General features: G+C 42.0%; 1 protein-coding gene across 2 annotated transcripts; it reads left to right on the top strand.

Annotated features, from left to right (window-relative positions):
• The first annotated feature begins 1231 nt into the window (after window positions 1-1231).
• On the top strand, window positions 1232-14447 carry INPP1 (inositol polyphosphate-1-phosphatase). 2 transcript variants are annotated; one of them, XM_060688898.2, is made up of 7 exons: window positions 1426-1668; window positions 2837-2902; window positions 4842-5048; window positions 5776-5836; window positions 7591-7791; window positions 8511-8685; window positions 10999-14447. In XM_060688898.2, the coding sequence occupies exons 3-7, from the start codon at window positions 4845-4847 to the stop codon at window positions 11492-11494; spliced, it is 1137 nt and encodes a 378-aa protein (XP_060544881.2). In that variant the 5' UTR covers window positions 1426-1668; window positions 2837-2902; window positions 4842-4844; the 3' UTR covers window positions 11495-14447. The 2 variants fall into 2 exon arrangements, with proteins under 2 accessions (XP_034268219.2, XP_060544881.2); XM_034412328.3 differs by lacking the exon at window positions 2837-2902 and having other exon boundaries at window positions 1232-1668.
• Window positions 14448-17464: the final 3017 nt, after the last annotated feature.

Raw genomic sequence — 17464 nt, forward strand, 5'->3', positions numbered from 1 at the left:
TAATAACAACAAGCACTGGAGTGCAGCCTTGGCTTCTATAGGTGCTTCACATTTTGTTTCTTAAACTGTTATGATGCTTTTAGGCTTTATTGTTCAATGGGTGCCAAAAAGCTATCAGGAAAGTTTCCATATTCAGATAGTGGAACTATTTTAACTCTCAGGATATAGTAAGGAACTTTTTATAATTCCCGATGTAGTAAAATGATAGGCAGATTGCTTGGTACCTTGCATGTTTAGCTCTAGGCATCATCCAGAAGGTCAAATAATACAGTAGCTGTCATCCAAAAATAGGTGCCAACAATGTTTTCCTTTTTTCTATTTTTCTACTTGCACATACATTTAGACTGACACTCACTATCTTTGCTGACACTTCCGTTCTCACTGCTTACCCCGTTAAGTTCCCGTGAAAATATAAACCGAAGCTGTTTGTTTATAAACCCATGATCTCTATTGAACTGCAACTCTCATCAAAAAGCGGGGAAGGCTGGAAAACAGCGACCTCACAGCCAATGGGACAATTAATGTCGATATAAATACGGTAGGACAGCTTTCTCCAAAATAAACCTGCAGATTACCTGACTTTGCAAACAGTGCACCATATTGTGACAGAGAAATAGATTAAAGAGTTAACTTTAGAGTCTTGGCCCACAGAAGGTCTGGCTCTGGTTGCTTTTTAGATAATTTCTTATTATTATCAGCCTAGATAGTGAGCCTTGTAGTAGTATATGGTAGTCAAACATCAGAAACAGATTAATAGCACACTAACAAATCGGATTACATCACTTTTTTTCCCCCCCCCGATCTGCACCTCAATTCATCAGATGTTATATGGAATGGATGCAGCTCACAGTACGGATCTGATGAAATGAGCTGCAGTTCATAAAAGCCTGTGTCTTAGCCCAGGGGTGAAATCCAAAATTTTTCCCTACCGGTTCTGTGGGCGTGGCTTGGTGGCCGTGGCAAGGGAAGGATACTGCAAAATCTCCTTTCCCTCCCCTCCTGGGGGAAGGATATTGCAAAATCTCCATTCCCAACCCACTCTGGGGCCAGCCAGAGGTGGTATTTGCCGGTTCTCCGAACTACTCAAAAATTCCGCTACCGGTTCTCCAGAACCTGTTAGAACCTGCTGGATTTCACCTCTGCTTTAGCCTAGTTACGTTGAGGTGAGAGGAGACAGCGGCTGCTGTGTCACAGGATGAGAGTAGTGATCCACTATGCAACAGGTCGGCGTACTGAATGCCTCTTTCATTTCGGCGGCGGCGGGATGGTATATATATACCTTGAGGTATTTCAGTGAAAATTTGAGTCGCAAACAGAACAAATACAAGGAAGGACGGAGTGAATCTGAGCGTTGCGTCGCCGCCAGTTTCCACGCCCCACGAGCGCGACAAAGAATTACATCAAATCGGACAGATTGGAGGATCCGCCTCTTTGCTTAGACCCAACGCTTAGTAGACACAATCAATGAATCTGCTGTGCCATCCAAAGTCTCTTTTGCTCCGGAACGGACGTGGCTAAAAAAAAAGAAAGAAAGAAAGAAAAACCACGTCCAGCTCTAACCCCATCCAGAAGACGGTCCCGGCGAGGAAGCCAGGAAAAAGGCGTGTTGTTTGGTCGCCCCAATCCTCGGATTGACTCCCGGCTTGATCGGAGCTTCAAAGCGGACGCGTGAGTCAAGGACTGGGCTCGGCGCCCGTTGGGTGGCAGATCGTTTCACACCGCCCGGCTCGGAGACGGCCAAGCGGGGCAAAACAACGCGCTCTTACATTTCTGCGCCGGCAGAGATGGCGTTATGGTGGCCCGGCCCGTGGGCTGACTTGATTTACCGTCTCCGGTACCGGGGAGGGAAGGCACTCCTGGTTCCCCCGCCGGGGTCTTCTGGGTTGCGCGTGGTCTCTGCTCCAGACGCAGAGATGGTGGTGGGGCGCTGCCCTGGGGCGGCCGGGGATGGGAGGATTCAGGCAGGGAAAGGTGACGCGTGAAAAAGGAGCCTCTTCCGTGCCTTTCTGGCACCCGGGCTTCCTGCTGCTGGCTCGCCTAAATCCACGCGAAAAGGTCAGGCAGGATTGCTCAAAGATGCTTTAGGAGGCCGTGTGACCCTTCAAACGCTGATCATCTCCCGCAGTTAAGCCCTTTTCCCTGCTGCTTATTTGTCTCCTGTTGTGGAGCACCACTACTGTGTGGGCCTTTCTTTGCTTGCCACCTAGCCAGATCCCTGCCAGCTTTGACCCAAGGGAAGGAAGGGGAATGTGTTGGCAGCCCTTTCCTCTGGTGTCAAAATGTGGTGGCCCTGCCCAAGGTTGTAGTCTTAGTTGAAAGTGGGTGTAGAAAGTCAGCACCCACCCATCCTAACCCACCCACCCTCCTAGAGAATGAAATATTATGGGGGATATTAAAAAAGGCAGGATAGAATATTTCCCCTAAAGGAGAAATGAAAAAAAAAAAGTCTTAAGGGAGGCAGAAACCAGCCCCAGTCTCCCTGCCCCCAAGCAGAAACTGAGGAGGCCAGCTTTTAGAAATGTAGATTTGGTAATCCATTCAGAAAAACTGGGTCAGACAGAAACTCCAGATAAGCGATTAGATTGACAAGATTAGCAAGCAAACACCTAGGATATTCAGCTTTTGCCTATAGAGCCAGCCATGACCCCATAGAATCTGACAATTAGAATATTAAAGGACATGTTCTTGCACAGGAACAGGAAACTCAAATACAAAGCCCAAAGATGGTATAAAAACCCACCCACTCTCAACTCCATTTTGTCAGCTGTCCCAAAACTGCATGCTATGTGTGTGTTAGTTCTGTTCACCAATAAACAGAATCTTTCTTTCCAATCAGCCTCCATTTTATTCCCGGCTTGGAACTGTAACTGGATTTTCCTTCCAACAGAGGTTTACTGAACAGGTAGTTTGTCCACACCAAGTTTTTAAAAATTGACCTACAGGAATTTGTGGTTGCTATGCACTGGCTAGAGACTGAGGTAGAAATAGAGAGACTATTCAGATCTTCATTCTCAACCAAGAAGCTAAGTGGGTGGCCTTCAGCTAGTTAGTGTCCACTGGACTTTCTTTCTTTACATGGTTACCCGGGAGGCAATGACAGCCTTGGGCTGCTTAGGGAGAAAAGGACAGGAGAGATAAATATAAATATAAAAAATGAAGACGCAGAGTTAAGCCATAATTCCACCCTTCCCAAATTTGGGGGCACTCAGATATGTTGGGCGTCAAGGCCTATAATCTCCAGACAGCAGGACTAAGGGGATGGGCTATAGAGCTATCTTGAATACACTAGCAGTTACAAAAGTCTGGGCAATCTGAAGTGAATCATCCAGGGTACAATAGCCAGGGAAAGCAGTTTGATAGGATATTTCTTTCTCTCGTCCTTCCTTTCTTTTTATTTCAGACTTAGACTTTTGAAATCCATCAGTTGAGACAGGTAGAAAAGCCATGAGTTTTGAATTAAGGAATTTTGAACCCAAGAGTTAGTTCTGAGTAGCAGGGAAAAAAATTGAATTATCAGCAAAAATCAGTTTGCAGTTATTCTAATCTTTCTTCATTTCAGCTGTATGTTGTAAGATGAAAACAGGAGGATATAACTGCAGTTATTAAACAGAGCTTCGAAAATCTTATCAGCTGAGGGCAAATCATCCAGAGATTAACAATAGATTTCTTCTGTCCCCCTCTTTGTAATAGGTAGATTCTTTTTGCTATTATATATTTACAACCCTAGAAAAAAAATACAGCAACCAAAAAGTAAATCACTTTACTCAGTAAATATTACTTCCTTCTCCATCAAACTGGGAAGCTGAGCTCTTCTATTATTGTTCCTTTATTTTCATTTGGAAGGTTTTTCCTAAAACTATTTTGTATTTTTCTTATTTTGCATTCAATTAATAAAGACAAAATCAATAATAAATGTACCCGCCCTCTGGAATGAGCTACCCCCAGGGATACAACTGATCCCAGACCTCCGAACCTTTCGCCGGGCTCTGAAAACGTTTTTATTTCGGCAAGCCGGGCTGGCTTAGAATTTTTATTGGTGAATTTTATGGGTAAGGGGTTTTAAATTGGGGAAAGCCATTGGATTTAATTTTGTTTTAAATGCATTTTAATGTTTGTATTGGATGTTTCTTAATCTTGGCTGTTCACCACCCCGAATCCTTCGGGAGAGGGGGCGGCATAAAAATTTTAAAAATAAATAAATAAATAAATAAATAAATAAATAAATAAATAAATAAATGTATTTCCTCATCTATCCCCAACAACAAACAAAATTGTCAACATTTCACTTTCAAAGAAGATTTTTCTGTTTGATTAATAAAAACTCCCACACCCTGATGGTGATGGTGATAACATTTATGTTCTTGGAAGCAGTACAAAATTGATCTACCACTACCTTTTTCCACGATGCTTGTCCAGTTTCCCAATATATCCTGACAATTTTCAATCCAAGGTCTAATCAGGTTTGACCCTGCTCAGATTTTAGGGGACACGGGAAAAGATTAGCCAGAAAGGGCTGGATGCTGTCACCTGTTAGATCTCTTCCTTCTAATTAAAATATTTGTTTGTAAAATTTATTGGCCACCCATCTTACCTCAGATAACTCTGGGTAGCTTAACAATCATAATTTGTTCTTTTATTAATTTTAGAATACTGACAAGAAACGCCTGATAGTTCACATGCAATTTTCTGTTGTAATCCCAGCATTAAAGCACACAAGCTCTTGGAATCACTGCCTCCCCCACCCCTCCATAGTGTTCCTCAGTTAAAGTAGGGTTTCGTATGTGAACAGTTTTTGTGCATTTTCCCACCTAACCTTTTCCCTTTCTCTTTTCTCTGTCTAGAGCATGACAGCTCTTCTGAGGAGCCTGCTGGCTGCCTCAGAGAAAGCTGCCTGCATTGCCCAGCTGTGTCGCCAAGAGGAGGCCCTCTTTAGCCTACTCATCGAGGAGAAGAGAGGTGCAGACAAGAATAAGAAGTTCCTGCAGGACTTCAAGACATTGGCAGATGTGCTAATCCAAGAAGTCATCAAACACGACGTGGGAAAAGAGGTAGCTGCTTGGAGAAGAGTTCTCTATGTAGTGAGAGACATAATAAGGTGTAGATTAGGCCGTATCCTAGAGGATTTAAGCTCTTTTCATCTCCAGTGTCACTCAAAGGGGCTTTTCTACTTACTCTAAACTCTTATATTCTAAAGTGTTATATTCTAAAAACAAATAGCAATAGAAAGCAATAGCTAAACCTACTGCATTTGCAAAAGTAGGAGCAGATAGGAACTGAGAATGGACCTTGATCTATCACCCGTTTGAATAATATATTTAGTTGTTTACAGTTGAGTGCAATAGCTGTTCTCATGTATCCCAAACTCTCCACACATCATTTCTCACTCTTCAAATAGCCATGTAAAGTTGGCCTGCGCTATTATTCTTACAGCAGGGTGGAGGCAGTAAAGGCTTAGAGATGCTGATTTGCTTAGGAGAATATTAAATTCGTGGTTGAGCTAAAATGGTTATAGCCGAGATTGTTATTCTTCAGTCCTCGCTCACTTTGAAGTGAGGTACCAGAAGTAGGACTCCAAACTGACTGATGGGACTGATGTGACATGCAGCTGTCTCCTTCTCACCCAGAGGATCAACCTGAAATGGGACACGGTAGAATCATTGAACCCAGAATAGCCATAACTAGGATCAGGCTTGTCAGCTTGGTTAAAGTGTACTTTCCTCTTCCTCCCTTCAGTTCCACTTTTCTTTCCTTACCCTTTCTCATTGTTGTTCACAGTTTCCAGAACTACAAGATCACATTTGTGGCGAGGAGTCCAACAAATTTGAAAATGGCCTTGGTGAGTAATCAGCACAGGGAGGAGGAAATACCAGCATATTTTGTAAAATAAACTTTCCCCAACTGGACTCCTTCCAATTGTGTAAGGTTAAAATTTCCTCCTGGCACACTGGCTAAGAATTTTGTGTGTCCTTGCCCCATTACCTCTATAGGGCCATGTTGCCCTTCTGACATGCTTGGTCCTCTTTTTGATTCATCAAGTCATTCTCCCACTTCCAGCTTCGTTTTCTTCAGAGAAATATTTCCATCACCTGTCCTAGGCTTACTCTGATGGCCTCTTGCAAGCTTTGTCCCTGCAAAGATGTTTGCTCTTTATAAGAATTCCAGAAAATTGCAGACAGGCTTGGGGAAAATATTTTAGGAGACTTTCCATTTCAGGAAGAGCACTGACTAGACTTATTGGAGCTTCAAATGAAGGAGGATCATGCCCTAACATGCTAGCTATCATATTAAATATACAACCATTTCCTTATTTTCCTTTCTAAGACAGTCTTCCTCATGTTAAGGACCTTCACATGAATTAAACTGCTACAACGTCCATTATTCACTTACAGAGAATATGTCTAATGTCTGTATTGGGTGGGGCAATTGTTAGTGGTAAGGTAATATTTTTAGAGTGTGCCAAGCTGCAAGTTTTGCCCTATAAGGGCAAAAAATGGCAAGGCTCCTGTAGGTTTTAACTTTGCTCTGCAGTAGAGGAAATTATCAATAGATTAGTCTTTTTTTTATTACCAAGAAATCCTGCACCTCCTTCCTTTTAAGAGTTTGTCAGATGAGCAGAAATTCTGCATGCTGTTACATCTGATTTCTCTCTTTTTTTTTAAGTGACAGCTCAAAAAGCTAAAGATAAATATTATTGATGTAAACCATCCTGGGTGTTGGGTGCGAAGAATCAGGACCACATGTTAAATTCCAGTTAAACTGATTTATTGCTTGTGCCCTATACACAAGAATCTAGTCAACTAACCATCAGCACTAAATTGGTGCTGGATAAGAATTCAAAAGGGGTTGGACTTAGACTGCTTGGGGAAACCTAATAACTCCAGGTTAATTCCTCTCGACTCCACCCCAGGGGTGAAATCTACTTACCTTCCCAACCGGTTCGGAAGTGCACGTGCTGTGCGCGTGCACTTGCTTTGCGCACACGTGCATCATGTGCACACTTGGATCCTCTGCGCATGCGCAAACCCTTCTGTGCATACACAGAGGGTAAAAAACAAGTTACTTCCTGGTTAAAACCAGGAAGTAACGACGACTGGGTGGAGCCTTGCACCACCATCGCTACTGGTTCTCCGAAGCATCGGCCACCATCGCTACTGGCTCAGCCGAACCGGGAGTATTTCACCCCTGCTCCACCCCCAGGTTCTGGCTGTCCTTCTACATCGGGCTGTATTACTGTTTAATCAACTTGTAAATTGAAATTGACTAGCTAAAAGCATATATCCTACATCTCACCCTATCTTTATCTTTCTCACATTTACTACAGTGTGGGTTGTAGTAGCACAGTCTGTGATGGAAAAGGACAAGCCATATCTCAAGGAAACATCTCCATCATTATGGACTGTCTTAGAGAGCCTCTGATAAACTTCTAATAAAACTTAAGAATTCCTCTCACAATGATCCAAGAAGTGGAGCGTTAAAATAATTCTCATTGCTTGCCTAATATATAAGAGTCTTGAGAATAAATGTGAAAGATCCCCTTGATCAGTAGAGGGGCTCTCTTGAACAGTCTCTGAATTTTATTTGCCTTTGCAGGCGAGATTGTAGTGGTGCGGGTTTGCCCCACCCAACAGGAAACTGCTGCCCTGCTGCAGAAAGTCCTGGATCGGAAACAGACGGCAGCTGAACTGTTGGCAGCTGCTGTTCATCAGGATGTAGTGCTTTCAGACCCAGCACTGGACAATGTGGATGTGACCATCTCGACAGAGAGCTTGGCTGTATGGATTGACCCCATAGGTAAATAGAATGGCAGATGAAGGTTGGGCATTTACATACAGTCTTTCTCTAAGTGCTAAGTTTTGTCTACAGGTAGTCCTCTACTTACAACCACAATCGAGCCCAACATTTCTGTTGCTAAGCGAAGCAGTTGTTAAGTGAATGTTGCCCCGTTTTACAACCTTTCTTCCCACAATTGTTAACTGAATCACTGCAGTTGTTAAGTTAGTAACACAGCTTCACTCTTAACTGAATCTAGTTTCCCCATTAACTTTACTGGTCAGAAGGTCGCAAAAGGGGATCACATGACCCCGGGACATTGCAACAATCATAAATATGAGTCAATTGCCAAGCATCTGAATGTTGATCACTTGACCATGGGGATGCTGCAACAGTCATAAGTGTGAAAAACAGCCATAAGTCACGTTTTTCAGTGCCATTATAATTATGAAGGGTCACTAAATGAACTGTTGTAAGTTGAGGACTACCTATATGTGGCATAGACTGGATTATATAAAAGAGAGTTGAGCACTATCACATCCAGTCTTGTTCCTTACCAATAGTGATATTCTCCTGTCTTTCTAGGAATCTTTTCTTAGCCTGTATCCAGTATACATTGATCAGGAATTGAGCTGATACTATTTTTAAAGTCTGTTCTAGCGGGCAGCACTCTGACATCTATTGTTTCGATGCCGAGTCTTGCTGAAGGAATTCTCCCTTTCTTACTTCCCTCTTTTCAGATTCCACTAATCAGTACATTCGTGGGTGTGGCAGTGTGGTGCCTGTGAATGGCATCTATCCATCTGGACTTCACTCAGCGCTTGTGCTGATAGGAGTATACAATCGTCATTCGGGTGAGCCCGTCCTTGGCATCATCAATGAGCCTTTCTTCCAGGAGGAGCTGACAGCACACAGGTAACAATAGCACTGTGGGTCAGTCTTGCCTACCTGTACCAGGTTGGCTCTCCCACCAATTATGAAGGGCTTAGCCCTGGATTTTCCCCCTTCCTTTTACGGTACATCAACATGAATGGAGATGAACAATGAAGCAGGCTGAAGAGGGCCTAGGGCAGTGATGGCTAACTGTTTTGCTGTCGTATGCCAAAAGTGGGAGGAGCGTGTGGGGTGCCCACACTCATAATTCAATGAGCCCCACGCATATGCACACAACCCCCTGCGCTCCCCCCGGTTTTGGCACGCAATGGCACGGTGGGCCCAGTAGGCTCATTTTTCGCCCTCCCCAGGTTCCATAGGCTTTCTAGGAACCTGGGGAGGGCGAAAACAGCCTTCCCCACCCCCCTGGAGGCCCTCCGGAGGCCTGAAATGGCCCGTTTCTCGACTTCCAGAAGGCCCAAAAATCAGCTGGCCAGCACGTGCATGCGACTGGAGCTGAGATAGGGCAAAGCTCGCGTGCCCACAGATATGGTTCTGCGTGCCACCTGTGGCACGTGTGCCATAGGTTCGCCATCATGGGCCTAGGGCATGGTTGAGCAACTATGGGCCCTTTACGAACTGTGGACTTCCAACACCCAGAATTTCTGAGGTAGCCCAGGAATTCTGGGAGTTGAAGTCCATAGTTCATAAAGGGCCATAGTTGCCCATCTCTGGCCTAGGGAATGGCTTTGAAGGATAGAGGAAGAACTGCTACCAAGGCAACGATCAGACAAGTGTGCCTTGAGCCTATTTTGAGAAATTGAGAAAATGCTTCACACATGTCCCTTTTTAGTTTATACAAAGATAAAAGGCAGAAGATGGGGAGCACATTCAGACTTGGAAAACTTTCTTGCTATAGCTGTGACAATGAGTAGTCCTATGTGGCATTGTTTTATTAGTCTGATATACCTTGTATGGCTGACACAGGTTTGGTACAAAGTTACATGGTTGTTCTGGAGCCGTTTCTTTTCACTCGTACTGCCCTTGAATTGCCTGCTGATCTAGCTAGCACATGCCTGCCAAGGGAGGCCCTCCAGTCCCAGACTTTAGAGGGACAATGGGAAAATAACCGCAGGCTCCATTGCTATAAGACGGACTTATCCAGAGAACGAACCCCTGTTTGAAACGATCAGATGGATCAATATTATTCATTCAAGGGAGTCAAATGAATCAAAATGTAATCCCAGAAGGTATAACAGTATTTTATATTGCTCACAACATATACTCTTGTTTACTGGGCCACTGACTTCAGTGAGCATGAAACAATGGATACAAAAGTTATACTGATATAAGATGCAGTGAAAAAAAAGAAAGAAAGGGGACCTCAAATAAACATTCTTCCTTGGGCTTCTCAGAGTTTTTTAAAAAATTGCATTTTGCTACATCTAAGGAGTGGCCCAGACTTTGCCATAGGTATCGCATATAAAAATGCCAAATTGAGTCTTAACATCTGGCTGACTGTGCGACTAACCATAGTAATTTTACTGTTTTGAGAAAAAGCCTTGAGGGAGTAGAAGAAAATGATTGAAGTGGCTGTCAATACTGTATTGCACAAGGATAATGCAGTGATTGGAAGAAGCAATGCTTCTGCCACAAAAACCAGTGACTGTATAAAAATACTTTACCGAATGGTTCCTGTAATGTTCCCTTTTCTTTGCCTCTGAAAAAAATTGTCCCTCTTCCTGCCCCAGCTTCCCTTTTGCAACTAAGCAAAAGCATTGCTGCTTCCATGCTTCTTCCTATCCTTGTGCAATATTGACTGCCACCTCAGTCACCTTCTTCAACTTCCTCAAGGCTTTTTCTCAAAACAATGAAATCATTATGATTGGTCGCACAGTCAGCCAGATGTTAAGACTCGATTTGGCATTTTTATCCACCTGTCAAGGCCTTCCCAAGGACCTCTCATAGGGAGCTGTTGTTATTTGATGCTGTTAAATTATTGTCGCAGGATGTAAGCTGTTCCAAGTAAAGCTGCCTTTTGCAATTGACCGATGGTGATTTTCTCAATGCTGATGATGTTCCAATGGTGCTCCAGTTGTTTTGTGATTGCACCCAAAAAGCTTATTATTGTTGATACCTCTCTTTGCTTTCTTTATATTATCCTGCCTTTTTATATACAGTATATATAACTCAAGGTGACAAACATACCTAATACTCCTGTCTCCTACTTTCCCCACTGCAGCAATCCTGTGAGGTAGGTTGGGCTGAGAAAGAGTGACTGCTATTTCACCTCAGTGTTGTGTAATGGTGGGCGCTTTTCCTAGCAAAGCTACCCTGACCCTTTCTCTTTGGCAGGTGGCAGAGCAAATACCATTGGGGCATTTCCTATGGAAGCACCAAGCTAAGCTCGCTGAGCCGACCCCGGCAGCAGCCTTCCCCCTGCGTGGTGCTGAGCAGCAATGAGACCACCGTGTTGCAGAAAGCGCTGGCCCCTCTATACGGTGAGAGGCTCTGCTTTGCTTCAGGTGCTGGCTACAAGATGCTCTGTGTCGCCCTCGGCCTTGCCGATGCTTATGTGCTTTCAGAAGGCAGCACCTTCAAGTGGGACTCGTGTGGCCCCCATGCCATTCTGCGAGCCCTCGGGGGAGGCATCGTCGATCTTTCAGCAGCCCTGCGGCTTTGGCGTGCTGGGCAACACAAGAATTTGCCCGAACTGACCTATAACAAGCCCATAGAGGGCGCTGTGGGTGCTGAGCGCTGGGCAAATCAAGGAGGGCTGATAGCCTACATCTGCCACAAGCATCTTGAGGCTGTGATGGTCACACTAGCAACCGCGACGGATACTTTCTAAAACACAGTCCCATCAGTGCAAATTAGTGGGAGCATTTGCCTGTGTATGAGGGGAAGAAGGCAGTCTCTAAGTGAGGAAGGATAAGATTCTTAATTTTTTTTTAATGGACCAATCATATGTTTATGATGGCAATATGCCAGCATGGGATAGGAATAGTACAAATGTCATGCTTTTTGACATTTGCTTTTCCATGCCAGCTGCATTTATAAAATTTCCACTTCTCATGCAGGGCGTGCAGTAGGGGAAGTATTTCTTAAATTGTTCCCCTTCTGTTCTTCTTAGTGTATCATTTTTCTTGTGTCGGTAATGTGTATTATAAATATGTAGCAAACATGCATTGGGACCATTAAATAATCTCTGTTTAGGTACCCCTTTGTGTTTAGCATGGGATACAGCTCTAGATTTCTTGCTGCTGCTTTCTGGATAGGCACAATTTTTTGCTTTTGATGCGCAGACCAGGAGCCTTGATAGCGCAGTGGTTAAAGTGCAGTATTGCAGGCAAACTCTGCCCATAGCTTGGAGTTAAATCCTGACGGGGCTCAAGGTTGAATCAGCCTTCCATCCTTCCGAGGTTGGTAAAATGAGGATCCAGATTGTTGGGTCAATATACAAATAATGCTTCTACATTGTAAACCACCCAGAGAGTGCTGTAAAGCACTATGGGGCAGCATATAAGCCTAAATGCTATTGTTATTAAATAGCAGCAAAGCATATTCTGACAATGTCCCCAATCTGTTTTGACCTTTGGGCCTGGAAAGGCCCATTTTGTTTATCCGTTGCCATGTATTTAGTGAGCCAGGAGTTCTACAAAGGCGTCTGGCTGCCAACTGTCGTTAACTGCCAATTCTTCAATGTAGTCTGGCTGCCACTTGTTGCTAGTCGTTTGGTTCACACTACCGTGTTATCCAGGGTGCATCACAAGGAGGCAAACTAGCATCACATACACATCAAGAGCTTATACCGGCCCAATGTCTGATTTTTTCAACATAGACCACCCTGTCCTTGAATGGCTGGGTGGACTGGACATTAACATTTGAACTACTATAGTAAAGGTATAGGTTCTCCTGCACATTCGTGCTAGTTGTTTCCGATTCTAGGGGCAGTGCTCATCTCCGTTTCTAAGCTGAAGAGCCAGTGCTGTCCGAAGATGTCTCCGTGGTCATGTGGCCGGCATGACTAAATGCCGAGGGCGCATGGACCGCTGTTCCTTCCCACCAAATTGGTCCCTATTTTTCTACTTGCATTATTTACGCGCTTTTGAACTGCTAGGTTGTCAGAGGCTGAGACAAGTAACGGGAGCTCACTCTGTTATACTGCGCTAGGGAATCAAACCGCTGAACTGCCAACCTGATCGACAAGCTCAGCGTTTTAGCCAATGAGCCACCATGTCCCTTGAACTACTATAAGTCCATGTATTTGCCATAAACTAAATAAAGCAGTAAAGCAAACATAGCTTGAGCTGTAAGGATTCTGGGATTTATGATCTGGCTTTGTGTTAAGAAGCAGGGGTAATTAGCCTTTGGATCGCTTTTAACACTGTGAGGAGTCGCTAATTAACTTTATTTAACCTAAAGGCATTTTTCCTTAGAGGAAACTCGAGAATTTTAGTTCTCCGGAAGGGGGCCTGGGATGGGATCTCTTAATAGGGGGGCTCTGGGGGAAAAGTAATGACATATGAATATAAATAAAATTGCTATCTATGTGAACATATACTGCAGTTTGGGAAATTTTCTCCCAGGCCACTATACTATGAATTTATAATCTATCTATTGCAATCAGGTTTGATGGAAATTCTTTCAAATTAATCAAAGCAATTACGTGAGCGTCTTGTACTATACATATTTGTTAAATATATTTTTAAACAAACACTCTTTAGAAATAAAATATATTCTGCAAGTGACAAAAGAAACATTAAGTCTTCGTTCAGAGAAGAATGGAAGGAGGCAGGACAATGTTCAGTCAAACATTTATTTATTGCCATCCATACTTCCTTGGCCTCTAACTATTATAAACAAAAAAACATAAACTGTTAAATTCAGGTATTGGGATTATATTCATTAAATTAAAGTTAAATCAAATTATAGATTTAATGTAGATAATTATTTAAAGTTAGAAATGGGCTATGAATCATCATTACAATGTACTGATTTTGTAAAGTATATTTTCACTTTTTATAAAGAACTTGTAGTGATTTTTTAAAATAGTAGAATATATCTAAGGTTGAAATTGTACAGACTATTCTCAGAACTTTTTTCCAGATTTATATCTGGTATGTTTTTTCCAGACATTATCTGGTATATTAGGTAGCTTAATATTATAATTATAACTGTTTTTAAAAATATTAAGTACTAGCTTAGTTTCTATTATTCTACTACGGTAATTAATTTAAAATTGGTTTTTTTAGGATAACCATTATAAAGGCATTGGCAAAATACTCCATTAGCTGAGCTGCTTCTTTAATAATAATAATAATAATTAATAAACAGTATATAACCACAGGAAAAAGAATCTAGTTATCCTCCACAGCTACGTCTGCCGTCATCAATGCACCTTTATGACTCAACTTAAGAATGACATCAGGTTCACACTGGCCATGGTTTAACCATGGTTTGTCCAAGAAATTGAAATAATGCAAAAAAACATTTGTGTCGCAAAAAGAATTGGTGCAGAATACTGGTGAGGCTGCAGGTGTAAGAAGCAGTTCTCACAGAATGAAAGAGAAATCTCACATCTCAACTTTATATACTATTTAAACAAGAGACAGATAGAAACTGGGCCTCCTGCCAAAAAGGAGGTGCAGTACATCAGTTACTTGAAGGTAGTGGAGGACAATCAGCGAGATAAAACAGTGAATACCTAAATATTGGGGCTGGTTTGGGGAAAAAACAGCTATTGCCAAAATTCTTTTGTAATGACATTACTGTTTCTTATACAATAAACTAATTTAACCGCAGTTTGTGAGCCCTAGTATTCTTATATATTTGATTCCTGAGTTCCTGTCAGGTGACGGCTGACAGAAGAGCAAAAACCATATAACTGAAGAAATGTTAAAGCTTGTTAACGTTCATGTAACACTTCCACAAAAGTTAACTTGTGGAAAGACTGTACGATCAGGTGTAAAGCTTGTATCCATGCCTCAGGACTGGAAAAGAATATAGTTACTGCTTTCCACCAAAAAGGACAAGATAGAATGAGCAAATGCATTTGGCAGAATTCTAATGGAGTGAGTAGCAGAGGCTACAAGAAGCAAAATTTACATAGTGCACTGAGACTTTATGCTACCTAAGTTTTGCTGTTCAACAGGCTATTGAGAAATAAGTGAAGAATACCATTTTGCCTAAATATGAGCAAATACAAAGAGGACAAATGACAGAATGCGCACAGAGGGATGTCATTACTCAAATACCAAGACTTGACTTCTTGGTATCAGATAACAGGATTGTAAGTATTTAATGGTATTTACATGTCAGCATCACCAACATGTCATTGTTTTGGTATCATAATTATTTCTTGCAGATGAAACTGAGTTGAAGGTTGGTTGCTAAATACAAAATAAAGCAGACATAAGGATAAGGGACGTATGATGTCCTCTTGGGGTTTTAATGTATTTATTTATAAATACAGTGTACAGTGCTGAGTTACAGAGTGGCTGAGGGTCAGACATGGCTGAATGGCTGACAACATACAGCAAGACTGTCAAACTCCCGGCCCATGGGCCAGATGCCATCACGTGCTGGCCACGCGCACGCCCGGTTTAGCAAATGGGGGAAAAGATGCATTACGTGTTGCCGCCACGAGTTTGACACCTCTGATGTACAGTATAAGGCATGCTTGTGGTTATGTTAATGGTATATTAGTTGTGAATGTGAAGGTAAGTGTACTTTTGTGTATGGAGAACCCAAATGGTTTGCAGCAAATGTTAGGTAGATTATAAAATGCAACAAGGGATAGAGAAAATTATTGCATTAAACTCCAAAGCAGTTGTTTGACAGGGAAAATGGAGAGAATGATTCCAAGTCATAAATAAATGGCAGAGCCTCTCCCTTTTTCTGAGAATGTGCTTATATTGATAGAGTGTTTTATTAAATATAAGAAAATGGGTACAAATGCTGGTAGAAAAGTAGCAGGTAATACGGCTTCTTTGAAGAATATTTGTTGAAAGAAATAGATTTGTATAAAAGCATGTTTCTGCCCAGTTTGTTATATACAGTGAGTTTTGTGTATGTCAAACTAAATATTGATTTCTTTGGTTTATATAAAGGCAACATACACAATGTTCTCGCTTCCTATTTTCCCCATAATAACAACCCTGCGAGATGGATTGGCTGAGAGAGAGTGATTGGCCCAAAGCAGCGGTGAAATCTACTTACCTTCCCAACCGGTTCGGAAGTGCACGCACCACGCGCACAGACCCTTTGCGCATGTGCAAATCCTTCTGCAAATGTGCAGAGGGTAAAAAACAGGTTACTTCCTGGTTAAAACCAGGAAGTAACAATGACCAGGCGGGTAGGCGGAGCCTAGCACCACCATCGCTACCGCTTTTCCAAACCGGTCCGAACCGGGAGCATTTCATCCCTGGCCCAAAGTAACCTAGTAGGCTTTCCATGTCTAAGGGAACCTATTAACCCCAACATCAAACTGATTGTAAAAAAAAATATAATTGCAAGTTGAATCAGTTGGAATGCAGTTGGTACTTATGAAGGAAGTGTGGTTAAACAAGAAGAGATTGGGTCCAGAGTGCATGGGGACTGAATGAATAAGTTAGGACTAAAAAAGAAGTAGATTGGGGTAGTTTGGTCCTACAGAAATAATGAATGAAGATTATATCACAAAGAAAAGCAAAGAAATCAGGAAGGGGAAGACTATGTTGTGATTTATGGAAGCTCTGAGATGATGAAAAACAGTGAAAATTAAAAAGGAAAAAAGATAGAAACATGATGGATGGAAGCAAGAATAGTTTGCAGGGATTTAAAGATATGGATCAGAATAATAACATTGGTTTAAACTGGATTTATTTATTCATTCAATCAACTTATGTACAGTAGTGGCCAAAATTGTGGAAATCTTTTCGGAAAAGTGTATTTTTTAAAACTAGCTAATAACACCACTTTCTTTTGGAGTGGTACCATAAAATTATGTATCAATGGAAAGATAATTTAATCAAGAATGTAATGCAATAACTTTTATGAAGGATTTGCTATTAGAATAGCAGTTACAGTATAAAGAAGAAAAGTTAAACATGTAGAAAAAATGAGATATACAAAAATGATCACCATAAAAAAAATTAGATATACAAAAATTATCACATCAGTTAATACTTAGTTGGGTAACCTTTCGCATGAATTACGGCCTTACAATGTCTTCCCATGGAGTGAACCAAGTCTTTTAGTTCTGCAGTTGTTATAATGTAATACCAAGATTGAAAGATTTACGACTTTTCTGGGCACTGTTGGCAAATGAACCATTGCAATTGTTAAGTTAGTAACACAGTTGTGTTTCCCCCTTGACTTTGCTCGTCAGAAGGTTGCAAAAGGTGATCACATAACCCTGGGACACTGCAACCGTCATAAATATGAACCAGTTGCCAAGCAACCAAATTTTGATCACGTGACCATGGGGCTGGGTCAACTGTTGTAAGTGAAAAAAGGTCATAAGTCACTTTTTTCAGTGCCATTATAACTTTGAACAGTCACTAAATCAACTGTTGTAAGTCAAGGACTACCTGTACAATCATCAGGGAGAGCACATTCATTCAAGAAGAATACAGCCATTTTATGGGCTTCATACCACTCTCTGATTTCCTGGCCAGGCAGATGGAAAAGCCTGAAGGCCTTCCGAAAGGCCATCAAGGTCAGAGCCAGGGGCGGGGTGATTTTATTTACATGTTTCTTTGTTTGTATCATGTCTTTCTTATTTTTACAAATAACTCAAGGCGGCAAACATATCCAACACACCTTCCTCCTCCCATTT

Source organism: Pantherophis guttatus, chromosome 2 (genome assembly GCF_059756535.1).
Source record: "Pantherophis guttatus breed Tessera chromosome 2, ASM5975653v1, whole genome shotgun sequence".
Taxonomy (NCBI): Eukaryota; Metazoa; Chordata; class Lepidosauria; order Squamata; family Colubridae; genus Pantherophis; species Pantherophis guttatus.